Here is a 26258-nt window from a genome sequence, read left to right as displayed (position 1 = left end):
CAAAAAACAACATCTCCCCCCCCCCCCCCCCCCCCAAATCATGCAGAACTGATTTTCTTTTCCACAAATCACGCAGAACTGATTGATATCAATCCATTTCAATTTACAACAGTTTCACAAAATTCAAAAATCAAATTTTCATCTTCTCCATCAATTCGAAAGCTTGAATCTCAAATCTGCCATTGTAGATGATTGGACAAACGATTCACGATTTTGAATCGTCAATTTGAAAACGTCGAGTAATTTGAATTCAATGTATCACACAAAATTGTTTGGACAAACGATTTTTTTGTGAGTTATGAAGGCTATAAAAGTGATGAAATTATTGTTGGGCAATCAATTTCATTTATGAATCTCAAAGCCACCATTTCAGTCGAGTTGGAGATCGATGAGATTAGGAAAAACTTGAAAATCAGATACATCGTAGAAGGTTCCATTGAAAATTAAGAACGACATGGGTGTAAAATTGTATTTGGAGGTGAAAAAAAAGAGACTGAATTTGCAATGTATCCTCTATGTATTGATACAATAAAGAAGATTGGTGAAAAAATACATTGCTTTGGGAAATAAATTGTTAATAGTGTAAAATTAATTTTGTATTTGGTATCTCTACATAATTTTTGATGGTCTGACATGGATTGTTATGAGAGAATGTGTATCTATCTGTTAAGCATGAAACAATAGTAAATAAATGTAATGAATTGTATGTGATACAACAAAAAAGTAAGAAGTAACATATATCAGATACATTTTGTATCTCTAATATGAGAGTATTACTGATTTCTATAACTTGTATCAGGCTAGTGTTATGAATATGATGCATACAACCAATGTACTCCCTCCGTCCCTATTTACTTGTCCATATTTTCTTTTTTGGTTGTCCCTATTTAGTTGTCCATTTTGACAAATCAAGAAAGGACAACAATTTTTTTCCTATTATACCCTTATTTACACTTCTTGAAAATTGTAAAAGTGTATGTTGTTCCCTCCAATTTATTTCACTTGAATTCAAATAAGTGGTTGTAATTTTGAAGTGAAAAGTTGTCATAAGGGTAAAATTGTAACTTCACTGTGCTAATCATTGTTGCCTTAATCTGTGTGCCATTTCTAAAGTGGACAACTAAAAAGGGACGGAGGGAGTAATAATTAAGATGTATCAAATAGGTGTAATGATCATTATTATGGATGATACATTAATGTATATCATTCTTTGAAATATTATGAATAACTGTAGCATTATATATTTCAAATGTATCTGGTGTATGCATTAACAACCTATGTTTTTGTCCTTCATTCTTCTAATTTGATATTATTGACTACTTATCTATCAAAAAGTAATTTCAAGTACATACATTTCTATCGTTAATTTACCACGTCCCAATTACTTTCCTGTAATTTAGTTATTTTCTCAAAGTTGCTGCAATAATGATCTGATGCTAGATGTTACAATCGAATTGCTCACAGGGATTCCACAAAGCTTGGTTAAATTTATACTGCTACATGGTTGCTTTGCCATGACCAATTACTCTTTCCATCTTGTGTTTGTGCAAAATTTGCATATGTTTCATCAAATATAGGAACATATTCAAACGAAGGAAATATACAAAATTACAAATGAAGGTAAGATACAAAATTCAATGATCTTCTATTGGTCTCTACTTATTTGATTCAAAATTTAAATTTAGTGTTTGTTTTGGATTAATTGAGTATAAATAGTAGTTTTAAGTGTTTAAAATGTTAAAATCTATTTATATAAATAAGCAGTTATGTGTTTGAAGTTTAGATTTTGAATATAAGCGTTGAAATTGAAAATAAGGAGAAAATGTGTTATGTAAATATGCATTGATAAATTGTGTTTAAACGCCTAAAATGCCATTAATAGTTTTAGCAAAAAATATATAAATTAAAATATCTTTGTAAAGAAAAGGAAAAACGATTGATATATGGTAATGAGGAATCTCAAAATTTGATTTTGTGAATGGTATTTTGAGAATCTATAAAAATATTAATGATATGAAATAGTATAAAACTTGGTTAAATCGGATATGACTCCTCTCCATTTTCCCCAAGTTCTTATTTAGATGAGTGACACCTATATTGCTTAAATATCAAAGGTCTAGATTAATTAGTATTCTTAAAAGTATACTAATCAACCATGATTAAAATAAGAAATATTAATATTTAAAATTTCCAACTTTGGTAAGAAAATATCAGTTTCCCAAAATTTTGAGAACGAATGGAATTACTTCTATAGTTTACAATTTGAGTTACGATTAATATCAACAGACATTTTTCTTTCTATTTTTTGAAAAAAGTTTATCTAGCAAAAAAATATTTATTCTTCTTCGATAATTTATGGAAAAGTAATTTTCAATACTTTTTATTTAATATCTAATGCTAGAAATTTTATTTTATGATTAACAATCTTTTTTTTCTTCGTAAAAATAATTTATTTAAATGTTGATTTTGAATTGCCAAAATTTAGTCTATGAAGAAATATTTCTTTTATGAATGGAGAAACTATAGATAACGAAAATAATTTAAGTTGTGGTGCTTAAAATTGTGACATGGTTTTTTTTTTATAACTAAGTTGGATAGATTTAAATGGTGAATATATATATATCCTTTTAACCATGATTAATACACTTGATTACTTAAAAATCTATATCATTAATATTTAAATAAGACAAGTGTCATACATTTAAGTAGGAATTTGGAGGAAATGGAGAGGAGCCAGATCTGGGCAAATCAAACATGTTTATAAGCTAATTAAAAGACACAAATCAAAGATATTAATTTATGACTTTTGACTTATTTTGATGTGTTTGAATATTAATAGTGTTTGAATATTTTCCAAACTTGTACATAAGTCAAAAATACCTATAAGTTAGTTTGACTAGATTATAGGCTTAGTTATCACTACTTTTTTGTCCCGGTTTATACGATACAATTCAAATTTTAATAGTCAAATAGTTTAATTTTGACCGTGAATTTAGATATGAAATCTTTATGTTTTTTTTAACAAATAAAATTTACATATTTTGAAAACCGTATAAAAAGTACTATAAGTTACAATAATTGATAATTCAGAATATTTAAAACACATATAAAAAAATACAATTAAAAAAAAAAGACTTTATTAAATCTCAAAATTCAAAAAATTGGCATAAATTGAAATAGATGGAGTAATAAGTAGACCGGAAAAACATGTATAGGTGTTGTGCTGCATGCATGATTCGATTTAGTGCGGAAGTTGTCTATAAATTATACTAACATTAAGTAGGCGTTTGACCATGCGATTTTATCTCATGATATGAAATTATGAAATAAAATAAGCGTTTGGACATGCAATTTTACGCTGATTTCATTTCATGATTTGAAATCATGAGATGAAATCTCAAATTCTCCAAAAATCATGATTTGAGAACTTCAAATCATGACATTACATTTTTCAAATACAAAAATTGACTCACAAGTTTATATATCTACTAGCCATTTGTTTCATAGCTAGATAAAATTTATAATTCATATCATTACTTTTAAAACCGGTTATATCTCATATAACGATTATTCTCTCCAATATAAAATTGTTTTTACTTTCAATTTGTAATTTACCATTTATATTCACCAAATTCATTATTTTTGATCAAATTTATTACTACTTCATTCAAATTAATGTTTAATAATAATATAAATAAATCATTATATTGAGTGGACAAGATTAATCGTTGTGACATTAATTGCAAAAATAATTTCATTAGCTACTAACAACTTGAACACTACAACTTATGTTCAATTTTAATTTTTTTTATTGAATTAAGTTTGATCAATAAATGTTGTATTTTTTAGAATAGTTTTGTGATAATGTATAATGCGATTTTATAAACTTTTGATTATTTGGTTAGATTGTATAAATAATTGAGACAATTTTAATAGTTTTACAACTTATGGAGTTTTTATGTTTATGAGAAAACATACAACATAAAAAGTTCAAATAGTATGTTCAAACAAAACTTCAACTTCATCTCATTCATATCATAATTTTAAATTATAGTTTCATATCGTATGACCAAACAAACCCTAAATATTTGAGACTTGAACAATAAAATCAAGTCCAAGACAAAATAAAATAAAATAAATATAGCTTAAAAAGAAAGCAATGAAGAAGGAGATGTATTCTCCCAAAATCCAAAAAATGCAATAACTCAAATGAAGTCATATACAATCTCCGTCTACCTTTAATTGTCATAATTTTCCTTTTTAGAGTCAAATGATAAGTACTTTGACTAATATTTTACGATGTATTTTTCATCATATTGATATACAAAAAATTGCAATTTATAGTACTTTTCATATAGTTTTTGAATAGCTAATTTTTTTGTTAAAAATATTGAATTAATGTAATCTAATTTCACTTTGAAAATTAATCAAATTGACTTTCGAAAAGCGCAACATGACAATTAAAAGTGAACGGAGGAAGGGAGTATAAGAGCAGTGTGTTCTCATACTTTCAAAGTACATTAAATCATATATCCACAATAAATACACAAGATGTTCAACACTCAACTGTCCTTCACCTCTCCCTCCTGTCCCCCACCAAAAATAAATAAGTCAAAAGACAACAAAACTAAGAAGAAAAAAATATTAAGAAGATAATTAAGAATAGGTAAGTTTTTTCACCTTACCTCCAAAAGTTATTGAGTTGATTGAGTAAGTGATCTCTCAAATTAAGTATTGTAAAATTCGAAACCTCCCGCATGTTTCCTCGGTTGAGCTCATTCTACAAAGCTTGTCTAATGCGATTTACCTTTTTAATATAATTTGTGAGCTAGACCTTGCCTTTATTTTGTTGTTGGTATTTTCTTATTTCAATCTTAAATATTTATGCTATTTTACTACGCCCTCTGTATCCTTTTTAAAATACTATCTATCGTTTTCAATCAAAAGATTTTGTTGCAAAATATTAATTATTTTTAAAAAATCAAGAACATTTTGTTTGCAACAAATTTTAATATGATAAAAATAAATAGTAATCATAAATAAAATATAAAGAAATAAAATTTTAGTTTTATTGATCAATATTATAGGTAGAAATCTATATATCACTTAATTTTTTTAAGAAAAGATTTCAAGATATCTCTTTAGGAGAATACTTATAAATTCGCACAAAATTTCAATATCTACGTATATTTTTTTATTTTAAGAAAATTCCGCTCTTACTATTCCATGAAGAGATGTGTAATTACATTAATTTCACACTTGATAAAGACATGGGAATAATTTAATCAAACACGACTTTATGATTACAAAAATTATATTAGTAAAAAAAAAGAAGTCATATCTTGAACTATCGAGTCAACTTTAATGGGTCCAATTGCTATTTTGGGAATCGTCAACCTTCGTTTACTATATTCAAACAGTGGTTTGAATAATTATCAAATATAATTAGAGTTTTCTGAAATTCGTTACATATCACAATAATTTTTGTTTTGTAATTCGTTTGGTACCATTTTATAAGTTTTGATAATTTATTTAAACCTTTTGCCATATTTAATAAATAGTTATATAAGTTTGTTTGATGAGGTAATATCTCTATAATAAAAAAGTTATTACTCTCTCTATCTTAATTTATATAATTTGATTTTTCAGAGTCAAACTTAAGATGAAAAAAATATCAAGAAGAAAATTAAGAATATGTAAGTTTTTTCCCCTTACCTCCAAAAGTTATTGAGTTGATTGAGTAAGTGATCTCTCAAATAAGTGTTGTAAAATTCGAAACCTCCCGCATGTTTCCTCACTTGAGCTCGTTCTACAGAGCTTGTCTAATACAATTTACCTTTTTAATATAATTTGTGAGCTAGACCTTGCCTTTGTTTTGTTGTTGGTATTTTCTTATTTCAATCTCAAATGTTTATGCTATTTTACTACTCCCTCTTATCCTTTTTAATATACTATCCGTCCAGTGGCGGATCAATAATTTTAAGGTCGCGGGTGCTTCCTTAACTATCAATCACAAAATAGAATAAACAAATTTATGACTCGTAAATAGACAAGAACAAATTTGGTTTCAATCAAAAGATTTGTTGCAAAATATTAATTATTTTAAAAAAAATCAAGAACATATTGTTTGTAACAAATTTTAATGTGATAAAAAATAAATAGTAATCACAAATAAAATATGAAGAAATAAAATTTTAAATTTATTGATAAATATTATAGGTACAAATCTATTTATCACTTAATTTTTCAAGAAAAGATTTCAAGATATCTCATTAGGAGAATACTTCTAAATTCGCACAAAATTTCAATATCTACGTATATTTTTTTATTTTAAGAAAATTCCACTCTTACTATTCCAATGAAGACACGTGTAATTACATTAATTTCACACGTGATAAAGACATGAGAATAATTTAATCAAACATGACTTTATGATTACAAAATTATATTAGTAGGAAAAAAAAGGTCATATCTTGAACTATCGAGTCAACTTTAATGGGTCCAATTGCTATTTTGGGAATCGTCAACCTTGATTTACTATATTCAAACAATGCTTTGAATAATTATCAAATATAATTAGAGTTTCTGAAATTGGTTACGTATCACAATAATTTTTATTTTGTAATTCGTTTGGTACCATTTTATAAGTTTTGATAATTTATTTAAACCTTTTGCCATATTTAATAAATAGTTATATAAGTTTGTTTGATCAGGTAATATCTCTATAATAAAAAAGTTATTACTCTCTCTATCCTAATTTATATAATTTGATTTTTCAGAGTCAATTTTTTTTATTTTGACTTTACATTCAACAAACAATCTTTAAGAATTTTAAAAAATAAATTTACATATTTAGAAACTACATAAAAAGTATATTAAAAGTTACAATATTTAACAATTTAAAATATTTAAAAGACATAAAAATAAATCACAATTAATTCTTTTTTTTATTTAACCCTCGAAATCTGAATATATTGTATGGTCAATAATCAAAGAGGTTTGATATATTGTATTTTATTAAGTTTAAGGGTTCCGTTGATAAAATATTAAATAGAATGGTCCATAATACAAATTTATACAAGTATAACGGTCCACCAAACCCTAACCCTTAATATATATATATATATATAAAGTGTTTTTAATGAAGACAGAGTTTGACCTTTTTTTGGTTCGTATTGAAGTCTGAGAAAATATTGGAGTATTTATATACTCTGTTTATTTATTTAACACTCTGTTGAGTTCAATGTGAGTTAAAATTGAGTTGTAGTGTAGTCCATTTTAACTCAGAAAACAGAGTTATTGCTTCTTCCTCTCTGCAATCTGCCTAACTAAGCATTTATTGAATTTTTTCTTTAATAAATCTGTACAAAGAAGAAGAAAAAACTCTGCAAAAAATGGGAGATTCTACCAATTTTGCATCAAAACATCAACTTTTTGATGTTTCTGTGAATGTAACTGAATCCAAGCGTTTTGACGACGATGGACGTATCAAAAGAACTGGTAATTAATTTTTCTTCATTTTTTTTTCGAACCCAAATTCTGTTGTTGAATTTTGTTGTAAATTTTACAGGGAGTGTTTGGACTGCAAGTGCTCATATCATAACTGCGGTGATTGGTTCAGGCGTTTTATCTTTGGCTTGGGCTGTAGCTCAACTTGGTTGGATTGCTGGTCCTATTGTTATGCTTTTATTCTCTTTTGTTACTTATTACACCTCTTCTCTGCTTTCCGATTGTTACCGCTCCGGTGACCCACTTTCCGGCAAGAGAAATTATACTTACATGGATGCTGTACAAGCAAATCTCGGTATGTCAAATCCAAATTTTGATTCTAGTACTACTTTTTTTAATTGGGGGTAGGGTAAGAGGAAACAGGGCCGGAGATTACAAGGTGGAGAATTGAACCTCGAGTTAGCAAATCGTCTCCGATTTGCTAAAGAAGTGATGAAATTGACAGATATTGTTGTAGAATGGAGGAGTATGTTTTTTTTAAATTGGGTGTAGGGTAAGGGGAAACAGGAGATTATAAGGTGGGGAATCGAACCTCGAGGTTAGCAAATGTTTTTTAAAAAAATTTGGGAGTTGGGTAAGGGGAAACAAGAGATTATAAGGTGGGGAATCGAACCTCGAGGTTAGCAAATCGTCTTGTACGAGACGAATTGCTAACGAAGTGATGAAATTGACATATACTGTTGTAGAATGGAGGAGTATGTTTTTTAAAAAAAAATTGGGTGTAGGGTTAAGGGGAAACAGGAGATTATAAGGTGGGGATTCGAACCTCGAGGTTAGCAAATGTTTTTATTTTTAAATTGGGAGTTGGGTAAGGGGAAACAAGAGATTATAAGGTGGGGAATCGAACCTCGAGGTTAGCAAATCATTTTGTACGAGACGATTTGTTAACGAAGTGATGAAATTGACATTTATTGTTGTAGAATGGGGGAGTATGTTTTTTTTTTAATTGGGTGTAGGGTAAGGGGAAACATGGGATTATAAGGTGGGGAATCGAACCTTGAGGTTAACAAATGTTTTTTTTTTAATTGGGCGTAGGGTAAGGGGAAACATGGGATTATAAGGTGGGGAATCGAACCTTGAGGTTAACAAATGTTTTTTTTTTAATTGGGCGTAGGGTAAGGGGAAACATGGGATTATAAGGTGGGGAATCGAATCTTGAGGTTAACAAATGTTTTTTTTTAAATTGGGCGTAGGGTAAGGGGAAACAAGAGATTATAAGGTGGGGAATCAAACCTCGAGGTTAGCAAATCATTTTGTACGAGACGATTTGCTAACGAAGTGATGAAATTGACATATATTGTTGTAGAATGGTGGAGAATGTTTTTTTTTTTTAATTGGGGGTAGTGTAAGGGGAAACATGGCAGGAGATTACAAGGTGGGGAATCGAACCTTGAGGTTAGAGGTTAGCAAATCATCTTGTACGAAGACGATTTGTTAACGAAGTGATGAAATCGTCTTATTTTTGGGGGAAAAATGTTTTTTTTTTTTCAGGTGGCTTACAGGTAAAGATTTGTGGATGGATTCAGTATGTGAATCTGTTTGGAGTTGCTATTGGATACACAATTGCTTCTTCAATTAGCATGATGTAAGTGTATATATAGTTTTTGAATTTGCTTTCTCTGTTGCGGAGTCGTCTTTATTAGAGAGCATTTAGGTTTACCTCTTTTTGTGTAAAATGGAACAGGGCTGTTAAAAGGTCAGATTGTTTTCATAAACATGGTCATAAAGCACCTTGTTTAGAACCAAATACTCCATATATGATCATATTTGGAGTAATCGAAATCGTCTTCTCACAAATACCAGATTTTGATCAAATTTGGTGGCTTTCAATTGTTGCTGCTGTAATGTCTTTCACTTACTCGACAATCGGTTTAGGTTTAGGCATTGCTCAAGTAGCAGGTTCGTTACCTTCTAGCCTACTATTGCAACATTTTTAGAGGGTCCGAGAAACACTGCAAGTTCTAACTTTTATGTACCGTTTTGATTTGAAGAAACTCGAAAAATTGGAGGAAGTTTAACTGGAGTTAGCATTGGAACTGTGACTGAAATGCAAAAAGTTTGGAGAACTTTTCAAGCACTTGGAGCTATTGCTTTTGCCTATTCTTACTCCCTCATCCTTATCGAGATTCAGGTAACGATATGGAGCATTTTTTTCATTTATCCATTGCGTATTAACTTGATGTCGTAGTAATTTCCTATATAATACAGGATACAATCAAATCCCCACCTTCAGAAGCCAAGACAATGAAAAATGCAACTCTAATTAGTGTATCAGTAACAACAGTTTTCTACATGCTCTGTGGCTGTTTTGGCTATGCAGCATTTGGAGACCATGCTCCTGACAATTTACTAACTGGTTTTGGATTCTACGACCCGTATTGGCTACTCGATATAGCCAACATAGCCATCGTCGTTCATCTTGTAGGTGCATACCAGGTTTACTGCCAACCCCTTTTCGCCTTCATTGAAAAAACAGCAGCAGAATGGTACCCTAACAGTAAATTCATCACCAAGAATATTAGTGTCCCAATCCCGGGCTATAAATCGTACAACCTCAACCTATTCAGGCTAGTTTGGAGGACGATCTTCGTTATCATCTCCACTTTCATCTCTATGCTGTTGCCATTCTTCAGCGACATCGTTGGAATACTTGGAGCATTTGGATTTTGGCCTTTGACTGTTTATTATCCAGTGGAAATGTACATTGCACAAAAGAAGATACCAAAATGGAGTAGAAAATGGGTTGGTCTTCAAATTCTGAGTGTTACTTGCCTTATTGTCTCAATTGCTGCAGCTGCTGGTTCTTTTGCTGGTGTTGTATCTGATCTTAAAGTTTACAAGCCTTTCAAATTTACTTAGTAATAATGATTGGTTTTTATATTAGGAAAAAGAGGCTTCAATGGTTGTTGATGTTCATAACATGTTCTAATGAAAAAATTGAAATATGAAAATGTAGCCAATTATACCTCCATTTTTTCGCTTCCTTAAAGTCGATTTGAGTAATCTTTGACGCTTAATTGGATTTGATCAATTTAATACGTATATAAGTTGCAATTCTTCTCATGTCAGTATGATTAAGAAAACGTATGGATCAAAGTGAATTGACAAGCACCAAACATTGAAAATCTGAATCATGTTATTGATTTTGAACAATCTAATATTTTTAAAAGTGTAATATAGAATTAGTGCCATATTCAACTGTGTTTTTGTTTCTGTCCTTTTTTAGTTTGCAAAGATTAATTACTAGTGGTAGAAAACAGTAAGTAGCATATATAATATGTATATATGTGTAGAATTTGGTTACCAAAGTATGCTAAGATTATAAAACTTCTTGTTTTACACAAAGAAATTCCCATATTTTTTAGTATCGTTGAGTGATTTGCTGACATCGTAATTTTAGGTACGGATAGAACAGTGAGTAAAATTGTTCTATTTTGGAATGATATATTTCATTAGCCTTGGGTATTTACAGGGGATAATTTCCTTCGAAAAATATTGTGTTCAGTGGGCTCAATTTTTTCGATACTATTACTGATCATTTCAGATACTTTTCTATTTATTGATTTTGAGTTTTCTAGTTTTTGAAATACTCTTTAATTTTCTACTCTTTCTTATGATTTTTTTTCAAAGTTTCTCTTCTTACTATTTTAGTAATATAGATTAACGCAGGGACGGACTCATATATCCTTGGCGAAGGGGTGTAAGCAACACCCCTTCGTCGAAAAATTACATTGTATATAGAGGTCAAAATTTTGGTTTAATCAATATATATACAAGTATTGACACCTCTTTACACAAGTTGAAGGTTTAGTTTAGTTGTTAAGGGATTGTGAAAAATCTTTGGGGTCGTATGTTCAAGCCTTACCAACCTCATAATTATATTTTTACTACAATCATTGACACTCCTTAATGAAAATCCTGAGCCTGAGAGAGGAGCAAAAACAAGGGAAGTAGGTGAACAACGTTATCTTCCTAAGTTCGTTTTGAGGGCTGTTCTAGATGGATGCACCACAAGACCTCTCGCGGATGCTTACTTAAGCTACGGAACTGGGCGCCTTAACTAAAGGAGCTAAACCGGAGGATCTCATTCCACCTTATCCTTGGAGATTTTTGAGGATTTTTTGCAGGGTTAAGTTTCTAACCTCCCTTCTTTATATTATGTTTGATTGAACTGTTGGAGCTTGTTTACTTGTAGGGTTATTAATTGACATTCTTTAAGCGATATAGTTACTATTTAAGCTCGATCGATCAACGATGCCTAATAAATTCTAGTGTATTCATAATATGTTTGTTGCATTTTTTATGCAGATCCTAGCATTATTGAACCTTAATGATTATCAAACCATGACAATACTTCTTCGAGACTTGAGTGAGCTACTTATTAGGGTTTAAGGTGATGTCTGACTCGTTTTATCTTTACTATTTTAGACAGAGTTATAGTTTTTGAAACATTTGCATTTTGTTAGATGCTTTTATATCGATAACATTAGAATTCGAATGTATTTGTTGTTTTTGCACTTCTTTAAATATTCTATAGAAAGTATAATTAGTTGGATGCATGTTTAACTTACCTATCGATGAGTTCGTGTAGGTGCCATCATGCCTTAAATTTTTTATCTTGACAAATTAAATAGCAATACAAAATTTCAATTTATCACAAATCAAAGATTTCCATAAAAATTCTCATAAAATCAAAAATAAAATTATAACTAACTACTTTCTTCGTCCCAAAACAGTTGTCGTGTTTCACTTCACGAGATTCAGTTTGACTTATCTTTAAAGTAAAATTAGATTGAATTAATTCAATGCTTTAAAAAAATTAAAAATTACACGGAAGATATTATCAGTTGCAAATTTTTTCTCATATATGATGAAAACATACATCTTAAAATATTAGTCAAAATTTATATTATTTGACTTTTATAAAGAAATTATGACAAATAAAAAAAAACGAAAGATTTTTAACATGTATCTGATAGCCACTGACAAAAACATTTAGGTGCATCACCTTCTAAACAAGCATGATTGATGAGTTTATGACCTTTAGCTATTTGAGTGCATGCAGTCAAACATATTTTTGAATCTTCTTCTGGTGGACAAAGAACTCCAAGAATAAATTTTTCACATATTCCTGTAAAAATACCTTCAACACAAGGCACTCCATTTTCTGCAAAAACAAAAAAAAATCATTATAAATATAAGTTTTTAAATAAATAAATAACTATATAAACATTTAGCTTATGAAACTATGATTCATTCGATATGTTTTAATTTAAGTCTATTTATTGGTTGAATCCATTTTGATCAGTTCAATTTAACCATCTAAAAATTGCATTGATATCTAGCACAAACTAACCCATAATTTTATGAAAATATTCTTCGAAGTAAAACTTTGTAAGAATTGGATTGATTGACTATAACCTATTTTTCAGTCCGATTCATTTCAATTCAAGTAATTTTTGAACAAATCAATCCATTTTAACTCGCCTACAATTCAATTCCACCTATTGGATAATCCTAAATTTCAATTGTTAATACGGCCTTTAAATCAACATATTTTTTTTTTGGAATTGAAATAACTCAATCACAAAAATTAATTCATATAACATGCTGAATGCCATGTAAATAAATCAATTCTATATCCTACAACCCATTTGGATGAACTTAACAAATATGATTAATTGAAATATAAATGAATAAAAATGAACTTAATTTTTTTTATACATGATGTAAGAATAAGAAAAACGACCACAAGAAAAAATGTTAATAAAGTTTGCTTCATCTTTATTCTTGAAAGTTATAGGTAATTATTATCTTTTTAAATATATACTTCTCTTGCACTTCCATTTATATATACTAGTGATAATAAATGAATTTTCTATTTGGCTTTGATGAGTCAACTATGTAGTTATAAAGATACAAGTAAATAAATGTTGTACTTATTATATAAATTAAAATCTATTTGCCTTTATTAAACTGTGTGGTAAAAAGTACAAGTAAAAATAAATGTTATACTTATTATATAATACATGAATTATTTTTTCTAATACTCCCTAACAAACGACCCCTTACGCTTAACCTTCGACGAGATTGTTCGCCTCTATGAACGAGTTGTAAGTTCACCCTTATATCATTTACAATTACAAAAAGGGAAAATTATGCGAATAAGCAAACATAAAGTTAATTAGCTAACATAATTATAGTTTGAATTAATTACAGCTCACAACTTAATTTTAGCTGTAATAACGTCATTTCTCTCCTCTCTCGCCTCTCTTCTCTTTTATACATATACAAATTATACACATACATATACAATTATATGACACATATACAAATACAATTATCCTTTCTTTACTCTCTATCCTCTCTCGCTTGCCTCTCTCCTCCCTCTCCCAATCTTGCTCGCTAGATTTACAAATACATATGTGTACCAGTTACATATACACAATTATCTGACAGATATACATATACAGTTCGTCTCTCTCTACTCTCTGCCCTCTCTCGCTCGCCCCTCTCCTCCCTCTCCCAATCTCGCTCGCCTCTCTCCTCCCTCTTCCAATCTCGCTCACCAGATACACAAATAAATATGTATATCAGTTACATATATACAACTATTTGACAGATATACATATATAATTCAACAAATATACATATAGAATTCGTCTCTCTCCACTCTCTCGCTCTCGCCTCTCTCCTCCCTCTAATATGTTGCTACGAATTGTAATTAACAAACTATAACTAGGAGGCATAATTAAGTCATTTTAGTGTGACTATAGGCGAAAATTCCCCATACAAAAAAGGGCCTGAATTTCAGTTTTCTTTATTGAAATTGTTAAAACAAAAAAACATTATATTTTATTTAAAATCAATTACTTATTTTCAATAAATCTTTTAAATATATTTTATATTTTATAAGTAGGCATTTGGAGCCCTAAGGCCTACCATTTAATGACTTAATTGAACCCAAAACCTCAGTTTGATTTTGGGATGCCAATTTCAAATGTCTGCAGCTAGGGCATCAGCAGTGAACTAGTTGTTCTCCTTTTTCCATTGACATCAAAGTTGTAAGTTTTTTTCTCTAAAGACGATACAATTTTTAGTTATTGGGATGAAATTCATAGAAAAGTTATTGAACAGCTGTTCTAGCTATCCAAAGCAATAGTTTTTTTTTTTTTTCATTTTTTTGCGGTTGAAAATCTGAAGATGTCGAGATTAATTGATTTTAAAGACCCCCTTGTTACTTGTTTGTTTACTTGATGTAGGCTAGTTGAATTAGACAGAGGCTGCAAACAAAAGCTTTCAACTTCTTTGATAAATTCTCAGTCTTTTGGATTTTCAATGTCCTCATCAGTTGTGATGCTTTTCTGATCTACATCACTGTACTCTACCATTGTTTTTTCAATTTGATTGTCTGGTTTTGATTTAACACGGACTTTGAGAAAGTAAAAGAAAAAAATGAATCTTGTGGTTTTAAACTAAAGATAAATAGAGTGTACGAAATGTGTCTATAAACTTATTAATCTTATGGTTTTATAGTATTTTTGAAGCGGATTGAAAGGAAAGTAAGATAAACAAATTGAAATTGAGAGTACAACTTAGTGAGATAAGAACCACATTATTATTACTTGATTAATTGAAAATTTTCTGTTCTGGTTTGATTAATAAATAAAACTTGCATATAAATATACTTATTTTAAGGGAGGCTGGTAAGTCGTAACTAGTCCAGTCAAAAATGGATAGAAAAGCAAGCCTATTGCACAACTAAAAACAGCTTGGATAATTGATATTTTTAGGACAGATCAAATATGGATTGTATCCATATTATTGGTGGTAAGAAAGGGGTACTTGGTGGGTCAAAATGGATCAAGCTTTCACCTTTTCACTTTTTTTTTTATGACAAGGGAAACCCGTAGCTGCTACCTTTTAGGAGCGCATAGGGTAAAACCCCCGCTCCTATGCAATACTCGCAAACCACACAGGAGAGGTAACCTGCACTAGGCAAGCCCGGTGCGATGAACTTGACCCAGAAGGCAAACCCCTTGCTTTCGTTGGCAAGGGGATTGGAACTTGAGACCTCCAACATGGAAGTCCCAGGCCCAAGGCCCAAACCACTGGGTTAACCCGAAGGGTTCTTTCACCTATTCACTTCTTGAGACGCTGGAAATGATTTTTTTTAGGTGAAACTGTGAAAAGTTACTTATACCGAGAAACAATCTCTGTGTAGTCATTTTCATCATTCAGTTTCATGTTTTCTCCTCTAGCCTTGTTTCTCTTGGTTCTATTTAGCCTGTTGCTTTTTTGTAAGTTTTACGTTTGTTTTTGAATTTCTTCTTCTTTTTTGTGGTACTTTTTTATCTTTGGATTTCTGCCGGTACTGCTCAAGCAGTGGTAAACGGACAGCTAATTCGGTTTGCAAACTAAAGAAAGGATCATACAATTTTTTTTTCTGAACATAAAAGAACCATATAAATACACATGTTTCAGTTACTCTACCCTTTTTTTATCCATACTAATATGGGGGTCGAATATTTTATCCGTCTTTTCTAACCCATTATCAACTCGCCCATATCTGATCTGAATCCGCTCATTTGCCAGCATTACCTAAACCCAATCCAATAGTAGAAACACTTGGCAAAACTCAGCATAACTGATAATAGAGAACCTAATTAAGTTATAAGCTAGCAGATATTCAAACTTCTATTTAATTTCTTTTAGAGTCAAAAAGACCTGGTGTATTGGAGGCAATGAATTAAGGATTAATCTTTTTGTGGAAGAGACATGAAAGATTATACCTTTTCATTTCCGATCCAAATGTTTATACGAGGACTTTTTCTTTTCCCAAATGGAAAATAAAAAAAGAATATTCACCGGATGTGGGCTTTTCCATTGCTTTTATGTGGTGAGGAAGTGTAAAAGGAAGCAAATGTGCCTGTAAATGAAACAGGCAATAACATGGTGCTAGATTCCTTGGTTGTTTTGCTGAACTTTAACCATATTTTCTTTTCTCTGTCTGTTTAGTCAAGAATTGATCTTGACATGCTTTTACTCTGATAAGTGAAGGCGTTGTACTTCCTGTTACCTTTGTCAAAAAAAAAGTGAAGGCGCTGTACTTTGTTATTGTTTATTTGTCTTTCGGTTTGGAAGATTCAGATTTTTGCTTAATGTTGATTTAATATCTGAATTGTTGAGGTGAAAATAAAAGGCGAACAGAGAAAAGGACAAGATATGTATAATTGCTTACTCATAAAATACTTGAGAAATGAAGATGCCAAACACCTGAGAATTATCTTGTTAGCCTTTGAAGCAGTCTCAAGACTTAAAGTAAACTGGAATAAGAGTTGCATCTTTTCTGTTAATATGGATAATATCATTGAGGAGTTTGCTGAAATTTTGGGATGTAATGTGATGACCATACATACCATCATGCCACCTACGTGCCACTTGGCACACATTTTTGCCATGTTGGATGCTTACATAAGAAGGCTAGCACTTGTGGAAGTTTCTAGAGAAATGTGGATATTTTCCTTGGAGGACCTTTTAACTCTATGGATTTGCTAGAAAATTCCTTGAAACTTTCTAGCTTTGTTGAGAATTCTAAAGAAAGCCCTTGTAGTTAATGAGGGACTTGTACAATAATTATTATTTATGCAGTAGCATTAATATAAATAGGGGGTCATTCATTTGTAAATCATCAAGCAAAATCTAATACAAAAGCTTCCTTTAGCAAATTTATCCTATCTTTCTTACCTAACATTCCGTTAATGATCTTTAGCCTAGTAATCTAGGCTGACTTGACATAGCAAGATTGTGAGCAAGTTGTCAAGTGGCACACGTGCACTTAGTTTAAGACTAAGGAAGGCAATGTGGTATTAGAGCAAGGATGCAATGAAGGGAATCAACTTTTTCAACACCCAAGCTAACGTCACCAAGGAGGCAATTCACAAGGAGGACCATAACAAAGAGATGAGTGCCTCCAACAAAAGTTAGGAGGTGTCACTCGAGATTGTGTCAAGTGAAGGACTTGCCTCCCAATTATCATCTACCATTGAGGTGAACCAGGATGACAAGGAAATCCTACCCGAGGATGTCTCACCCAGTAGAGAGTTTGTTATGGAGGTTAATAGGGGAATGGACGTCGTCGAGATCTTTGGCCATTGCTTCGAAAAGGTGGAGAGCACCATAAATGTTCTTGAGGGGCACATTCTTGAAGAGAATGAGAGTGTATGGAATGAGTTGAAGGGGCACAAGCAGGCGGAGTTTGAACTGAGAAAAAATGTTACTGTCTTGGAGTGCAGGCTCATGGAGGCTGAACGTAACTAAAGAAGCTCAATCAACACCATGAATGAGAGATTTAGAAGAGAAGAGAAGAGAGAAGAGAAGAGAGAAACTTTTATTTTTTGTATAGAATGTTAAGCATACATGATGAGGGAATAGTTACTTATATAGTTGTGTAACTAACTTCTAGAAAGTAGTTATAACAACCTTTACACAAAAAGACTAATCTACCCTTTCTGTTGCTAACTAATATCAACCCTTAATGTCACCTACTTTATATCACAACACTCCCCTTCAAACTAGGTGGTGCAAATATATCTAACACTCCTAGTTTGGATAGTAGGTGTTCATGTTGAAGTCTAGATAATCCTTTTGTCAACACATCTGCAGGCTGATCTCTTGTGGAAATATAACTCACAGTGATTAGTCCTTGTTGTATTTTTTCCCTTATAAAATGACAATCGATCTCAATATGCTTTGTCCTTTCGTGATACACCGGATTCGCAGCAATTTGAATGGCTGCTTTGCTGTCACTATACACCTGCACTGGTAGTTGGACTTCAGCTCCTACTTCTTTCAGCAAACCAAGTAACCATACTAATTCTGAAACAGTGGAGGCAAGGCTCCTATATTCAGCTTCAGCTGAACTTTTTGACACTGTCGTTTGCTTCTTTGCCTTCCAAGAAACTAATGACTGACCAACCTTCACCATGTATCCTGTTACTAGACTTTCTGGTCAGCACACAAGAAGCCCAATCAGCATCACAAAATGCTGTCACCAAACCATCTGAACTGCTGGATAACAATAAACCTTGTCCAGGTTGTCTCTTGATATATCTGATCACTCTTAGTGCAGCATCAAAATGTGACTTCTTTGGCTGCTGTAGAAATTGACTAAGAGTCTGTGTGCTAAATGTTATGTCAGGTCTGGTCATATTTAGATACAATAGCTTGCCAATTAGTCTTTGATACATTGTTTGATCCACAAGTGGATCCTCTGTCTTTGCTTGTTACTTCTTTACATGTTCATCATACAACTTCGATGTCAGTTTAACATTGATGTCAATAGGTGTACCTGCAGGTTTGGCTGCTGTCATGCCAACTTCAGATATCAGTTCAAGAGCATACTTTCTTTGGTGCATCAATATACCAACAGTTGATCTAGTGAATTCAATTCCTAAGAAATACTTTAATTCACCTAGATCCTTCATCTTGAAAGCCTGTTGTAATGCTCTTTTTGTATCTTCTATTAGTTTTAGACTGCTACCAGTGATCAACATATCATCCACATACACAAGTATTATAATGATCCCCTCTTCTGCTTTGTTAATAAACAGTGAATGATCATGTTGACTCTGCTGAAACTTTAGTTTGAGAAGTGCTTCAATTAACTTATGGTTCCACTGTCTAGGTGCCTGTTTGAGACCGTAGAGGGATTTGGTTAGCCTACAGACCTTCTCCCTTTGACTGACAAAGCCCTGTGGCAACTGCATATATATCTCATCATCTAGCTCACCATGAAGGAAGGCATTAAAGACATCCATCTGATGAATATGCCATTGTCTAGAAGCAGCAAGAGCAACAATGGTTCTAACAGTAACCATCTTCACAACAGGAGAAAAAGTTTCCTTGTAGTCTATGCCTTCCTGCTGACTATACCCCTTAGCAACCAACCTAGCTTTGAATCTTTCCACCTCTCCTGTGGATTTATACTTCACTTTATAGATCCATCGACAGCCTATAGCTCTCTTCCCTTGTGGGAGATCAGTGATCACCCAAGTGTTATTACTTTCAAGGGCCTGAATTTCAGATTGCATAGCATCCACCCACCTTTTATCTGTAACAGCCTCAGAGTAGGTATCAGGTTCCCTTATTATAGAAGTTGCAGCAATGTAAGCTTGATAAGGAGATGAGAGATGATCATAACTCATATAGTTGCATAGAGAATAGGGAACAGGGTTATTGAGAGTACAGGAAACAAAATCCTTCAGCCATAATAGAGATTGTTTAGGCCTAGAAGATCTTCTAACAGATGGCATTCTAGAAGTTGCATCATCAGAATCTGATGCTATAACACCAGTATCTACCTCAGGAACAGGGAGGGCATGACATAAAGGCAACTCAGACTCCTCCTGTTGAGCATCAGAAGGACAAGTAGAAGCAGGAACATAGGAAGTCAGCATGTGATCTAGTCGAGGAGGCAAAACTGCAGAATCATGCATGGAGTCTGGAAACACCTTCTCAATTGGACTAGACATCTGAGCAAAAGGAAATTGATCCTCTCTAAACAGGACATCCCTACTAATAAAAAAGGACCTGTTACTTAGATCAAGCAGTATATAGCCTTTCTGAATTTCTGAATAACCCATAAGAACAGCAGATCTGGATCTTGGTAGGAGCTTGTCATGCTCAGTCAGTTGTTTAGCATAGCACAAGCATCCAATGGTTTTGAGATGAGTCAACACTGGTTTTCTACCATACAGCCTTTCATAAGGTGTCTCATAACCAAGCACACTACTAGGTAACCTGTTAATGAGGTATGCAGCAGCTAACACACACTGACCCCAATAACTCACTGGTATACTAGCCTGAAACCTGAGTGCTCTTGTGACCTCAAGTAAATGCCTATGTTTCCTTTCAGCAACACCATTTTGCTGAGGAGTAAGGACATGATCTTTGATGCATACTACCCATATCTTTGAACAGATTAACACAAACAGAGTTCACAAACTCAGTACCATTATCAGACCTCACTATTTTTACTGCCTTCCCAAATTGAGTTTGAACATACACAAGAAACTCTTTAATAGAAACACAAACAACTGATTTATGTTTGAGCAAGAATAACCAAGTCATTCTAGAAAAGTCATCAACAATGGTAAGAAAATACTTGCTACCATCAACTGTAGGTACAACATAGGGACCCCAAACATCAACATGTATCAAATCAAAATAGGCTACAGTTTTAATACTACTCACAGGAAATGCTAGTCTAGTTTGTTTGGCATAAGGATAGACAGAGCATTTAGACAAAGTACATAGATTTTGTTGATTCACAGCAAACAGTCTTGCAAGAACTGTAGAAGATACATGTCCTAGTCTTTGATGCCATAACTCCATGTCTACTGGTTTTGTATTGTTGACAGCAAATGCAACTTCCCTCTCACTGCTTGTACTTGCATTTGTTTTAGTTAAGTGCAACTTTAGTAAGTATAAACCACCCTCTTCTTTACCAACTTCCTTCACCTTCCCACTGTAAAGCTCCTGAAAAACACAAAAATTAGGAAAGAAGGTGACAGAACACCCTAACTCCTTTGTGATCTGACTAACTGATAATAGATTATACTTGAAGGCTGGAACATGTAATGCATTAGTGATGATACTTCTGGCTGATAAGGCACATGAACCAACATGAGAAACTTGAGTGGTAGTACCATTTGGAAGATACACAGGTTTCAATTCTGGAAGCTTTGACACTGAACCTTTCACCATCATATCTAAGCTAGAGACCATATGATTTGTTGCACCTGTATCAATAATCCATACTTGACTATGATCAACAACAAAAGAGTCCTTACCTGTAGTACTAGCAGTATTGCAAGTAGAAACAGTAGGTGACTCTGACTTCTGTTGAACCATCTTCAAAATATGATCATATTGATCCTTTGTAAAAGTACATCCCTGCAGCATTTGTTGAACCTCCTTTTCAGCTTTACTGATTTTGAGGTTGACATTAGATCCCTCAGACGAATGTTGTTGTGGAGTTCCCCAGCCTGGTGGGGGAATGTTGGTGTTGAGACCATATGTAAAGTTAGCCTGAGCTGATGAATACTGATTGGAGTGATTGCCAGGTGGGGAAATTGATCCCCCTTGCACCTTTCTTTTTGACTTAAAGTCAGGAGGATAACCTACCACTTTGTAGCAAAACTCTTTGCTGTGACCTTTGCATTTGCAGAAATCACATATTAGTATTGAATTCCTCTTAAATTTCTGATTCACACCTGTGCTATTACTAACACCTGAACTGCTACCAGCTCTTGAGTACATAGCAACAGATGGATCTGAGCTAATTGAAGTCATTCCCAAGCTAGTAGTACACTTCACCACAGCCTTTTGACATTCATCCCCAACTATCATAGAGTACACATGATTGATTGTTGGTAATGGATCTAGCATGAGAATTTGACTTCTAGCTTGCTGATACGATTCATTTAGTCCCATCAGAAACTGATAAACCTTCTGCCTGTTCATATGAGTTACAAATCCTTTTGAAACCTCACAGTTACAACAAGGAGCTGGTACTAGTATCTCAAACTCATCCCATAGAGTTTTGAGCCTTGTGTAATACTCAGAGACAGATGTAGTACCTTGTTGCATGGAGGCAATGTCTTTGTGCAAGCTATAGGTTCTAGAACCATCTACTCGATCAAACCTCTCTCTTAAATCAGTCCAAACATCAAATGCACTCGAGGCAAAAGCAAGTCCACTCAATAACTCTTTAGATACAGAGTTGAGTAACCATGACAACACAATTGCATTCACTCTTTCCCAATGTCCCCACAATTCTACACTATACATCTCTTTCTTAACAGTTCCATCAATTAACCCAAGCTTATTCCTTCCTAACAATGCTAGTCGAATAGATCTACTCCATAACATATAATTTCCGATCCCAAGCAGTTGAAACGAAATCAAACTAATACCACTAACATCAGTAGGATTAAGAAACAGAGGATGATTATAGTCAATACCTTGACCTTGCACAGAACTGTTAGTTTGAGGAACAGGTGGTGCAGAATCATTCTGAGGTAAATCAGCTGAGCTATTTCCAGGCGCCATTGATGATCTACTTGAGCTTCTTCTCGCGGAAAAACAGAAGATACAGAGATCTGTACCCAATTTTGATACAACTCTATGAATCGATGAATCAACCAATTGATTCTTTGATCCTTTGACAAATACCAGCTTCAGATCTTAATCAGATTGAAGCATGAGGCTCTGATACCATGAACGTAACTAAAGAAGCTCAATCAACACCATGAATGAGAGATTTAGAAGAGAAGAGAAGAGAGAAGAGAAGAGAGAAACTTTTATTTTTGTATAGAATGTTAAGCATACATGATGAGGGAATAGTTACTTATATAGTTGTGTAACTAACTTCTAGAAAGTAGTTATAACAACCTTTACACAAAAAGACTAATCTACCCTTTCTGTTGCTAACTAATATCAACCCTTAATGTCACCTACTTTATATCACAACAGAGGCGTTGAGTGCTAATAATGCCATGAAGGCAAAAATGGAAACACTTGAGGAGTAGTTCAATGTTGGTGTTGCCGAGGCAGCCGTCAATGTTGCTGTGATGGGGTGGCTAAGTTTTTATTGAATAGAATTGTTACTTGTCTCAAAAAAAAAAAGTTGTTGTGATGAGAAATAGCTTGCAAATAACTTTAGAGTGAAAGAAGGCTATGAATGGCTGTGTTGGGAACCCAGAACTCTCCTAACACTAGATCTGTAAACTTCCAAACACAACACAGAAATAGGAACAACACTTCAACTGTTATTTACTGCCACCAAGCAAATAGAATAAGTTTTACAAATAGCATATGGAGAATACTTCTAACAACCAAGGTATTTGGAGGAAACCTTAACCTCCAAATCTGCCAGAGAAAATAGAACTTATTGTCTTCCCTTCTTCCTAGTACAATTTATCACAGAATAACTGCCTAAAATGCTAGTTAACTGCTAGGTAACTACAAGAACTACATACACATAGTAATTAATAAATAAAACAGTTACATTTAAGCCTTATTTTCACCATTCCTGCGGTTATAAACCCTAGTTACAACAGGTCTAACAGGCTGCAAAAACAGAATCATAGTTCTGAGATTCTCTGGCCTTGGAAAATGCTTTAGAAAACTAAGGTCCCAACCAAGGTAGCATGCTTTGGGTGGATTGCTACCTACGGAAATTGTTTGACTCTAGATAATTTGCAAAAGAGGGGATTTATCTTATGTAATAGATGTTCTCTATGTCAATACTCTTAGAAACTGTTAGTCACTTGTTGTTGCACTGTGAACAAACATGGGTGATCTGGTCCTTATTTTTAAATATCTTTGGTGTTTATCGGGTGATGCCACAGAGATTTAAAAATTTACTAAATTGTTGGCAAGGTCCGAGTATTGAAAGAAAGCAGATGAAGATTTGGTGATAATTCCCCTATGCATCATCTGGACAGTATGGAAGGAGAGAAACAAAAGATGCTTTGAAGGAAAAAGGGGTTTGATTGCCTGCATAAATTTAGATTCTTGCAAAATTTGTTATTTTGGCATAATTTTTTTTTGTTTATCTCAATTTTATGGACTCTCTAGATCCTGTTTTTGCATAGTGCTTGATGGAGTCTAGAATTTCGTAACATTTGCCGTACCTCCTTGGTACTGTTTTATCAATAAACTTTTTACCTTACCTATCAAAAAAAAGGAAGAAGATGCCAACTATAGATGTGCTGTTATAATGCGAAGATTTCCTTATAATTTCAAATTCAAGACTTTGATTTCCTTGAACATTTCATCTCATAAACAGGTTTCCATTGCTAGAGTGCTGTCATGGGAGCAGAACAGCCAAAAGACTCATTAAAAGAGATGGACTGGAAAAATCTGGGTGGAGAAAGTAAGGTGCCTGGTCTTGAACCAGCTGTGAAGAAACGGTTTCCAAAAAGGATTCGACAAGTTCCTGATTATTATTTCCTCCCACGGAGATCCTTACCATATTCCATTGCCTTTTATGGGTCATTTATTGCAGCCGGAGTTGGCGCAGGGATGCTACTCGAAGCATGGATCAACAACAAGGTCAAAGGTATGCATATACTGCTCTAATTCATAAGAGATAGAATCAAATATATGCCATTTGTTTCCACTGCTCAAGATTAAGAACACATACAAATACAAAATTTAAGCTAATGTTCCTTAATATATCAATAACATGTGAAGCTCGTAGCATCGTTTTCTTATAAGTTATTTCAAACCTTTTTTTTTATAGAAGATTTCAAACCAATTTTAGTTGGGAGGTGAATATGTCTCTTGATAGCATATAAAGCCTAAAACATTTAACGACCTGTTTTTGGTATTTTGGTAGGGAGGACTCAAAGAACATGTGTTTGTAATGCTAAGTCTTCCCTAGTTGATAAAAAGGATTCCTCAGGATAGTGTTCAAGTATTTAGATCTTGCTTTTAGATTGTTAAATTGTTGGGACTCAGACTCACTCAGTAAATGCATATTCCATGAGATAAATGCTTCTATATTTTTCTTTTCATGCAATTGAGAATGATACAAATCTATGTGTGGTAATAGAATATCAGTTGATTTAAAATACTAAAGAGTTGTTTGGGAGTTGTTATGTTAGTGACTTTTTCTTCTTTTGGATATTATGACATGGTTTTATTTTCGTGGAGTGTTCAAATCTCACAGCAAATTCCTTTGTCCAAAGAATTTTTGAGGCGTCTCTGCCTTGCTCTTGAACTAAATAAACTCTTCTCCCTCCCCTCGCAATTGCAAATCTTTCATCCAGCAAGAAAAACAAATTATGACCTGGTAATTAGGATACATGAAATAGCTATATGCATCTAACTGCTTAGTCACATTACTTGCCATCTTTGTTGAAGTCCAGAAGTTGGTTCCTTGATAGTTATTCTGTGATCATTTTTCTTTCCCTGTATCTTCCAACATTCCACTTCTTTCTCACCACGTTTTTATAATCCGTCATCGCTTGAACATTCTCGAAAGATTGTGATCAACACTCCTTACACATATGAGTATATTTGTTGTGAAAGTTCAAGTGTCTATCCTCCTCGTACAGTACTCTAGGAAAACATATTCAGCTTTCCAAACAGTCCACTCCACTTGAATGCGGAATATCATTTGTTTGATTTAGTTTTCAATTGATACAATTATTTTTCTTTTTTCACTCCTTTATTTCTGGTTTGTCTTTTAAGTTGGCTGGACTTGTGATTGCAGAGGATGGAGGAGTCATTTGGGAGTTTGACAAATGAATTCTAGATCATTTTGCAGCTCTTTCAGTTCGTTTTCCAGTTGCGTTTTCACGCCAAGTAGTTCGCGTAGACCTGGATAGTTCAAAAGTTTGTATACAGGATAATACAATCTTCTATTCTATATCTTTACATTTGAGGAGAAGAGTGCAACACTCAATAAATGTTGGAGCCTCTGATGGATGGAATATGAGTAAAAAGATTGTGTATCTGGAATGTAACTAGAAAATTATGATATTTGGCCTATTCTACTTTCTCAGTCCTTTTGTTGTATTTAATACAATCACGACTTTTGTTCGTCTTACTTTCCTTTTTTGCTTGTTTAAGAAATAATCTTTCCTTTTTGGCAACACTATAATTTGAAAACCATAAAGTGACTACATTCATCATATCTTTAGTTTAAGACCATAAGATTCAAGTCTTCTCTTACT

At 32.9% G+C, this 26258-nt stretch overlaps 3 protein-coding genes across 4 annotated transcripts; 2 read left to right on the top strand and 1 right to left on the bottom strand.

Moving 5' to 3' along the window:
• Positions 1 to 7253: 7253 nt before the first annotated feature.
• On the top strand, positions 7254 to 10415 carry LOC102582530 (amino acid permease 3-like). Its single transcript, XM_006351073.2, has 6 exons — positions 7254 to 7500; positions 7571 to 7804; positions 9001 to 9094; positions 9194 to 9408; positions 9501 to 9640; positions 9718 to 10415. Exons 1-6 carry the CDS (start codon positions 7395 to 7397, stop codon positions 10366 to 10368), a joined length of 1440 nt encoding a protein of 479 aa, XP_006351135.1. The 5' UTR covers positions 7254 to 7394; the 3' UTR covers positions 10369 to 10415.
• Positions 10416 to 14456: 4041 nt separating this feature from the next.
• LOC102581763 (uncharacterized) lies at positions 14457 to 26131 on the top strand. Of its 2 annotated transcripts, none has more exons than XM_006351072.2 (3): positions 14457 to 14573; positions 24379 to 24637; positions 25796 to 26131. In XM_006351072.2, the coding sequence occupies exons 2-3, from the start codon at positions 24388 to 24390 to the stop codon at positions 25828 to 25830; spliced, it is 285 nt and encodes a 94-aa protein (XP_006351134.1). In that variant the 5' UTR covers positions 14457 to 14573; positions 24379 to 24387; the 3' UTR covers positions 25831 to 26131. The 2 variants fall into 2 exon arrangements, with proteins under 2 accessions (XP_006351134.1, XP_006351132.1); XM_006351070.2 differs by having other exon boundaries at positions 24365 to 24637.
• Positions 18795 to 22623, bottom strand: LOC107061293 (uncharacterized). The gene is made up of 2 exons (XM_015310315.1): positions 20764 to 22623; positions 18795 to 20480 (listed from the first exon to the last, which is right to left on the bottom strand). Exons 1-2 carry the CDS (start codon positions 22621 to 22623, stop codon positions 18795 to 18797), a joined length of 3546 nt encoding a protein of 1181 aa, XP_015165801.1.
• Positions 26132 to 26258: the final 127 nt, after the last annotated feature.

Source organism: Solanum tuberosum, unplaced genomic scaffold, assembly GCF_000226075.1.
Source record: "Solanum tuberosum cultivar DM 1-3 516 R44 unplaced genomic scaffold, SolTub_3.0 scf00133, whole genome shotgun sequence".
Classification (NCBI taxonomy): Eukaryota; Viridiplantae; Streptophyta; class Magnoliopsida; order Solanales; family Solanaceae; genus Solanum; species Solanum tuberosum.
The sequence above is the reverse complement of the archived record's forward strand: the minus strand, read 5'-3'. Positions and strand labels throughout refer to the sequence as shown.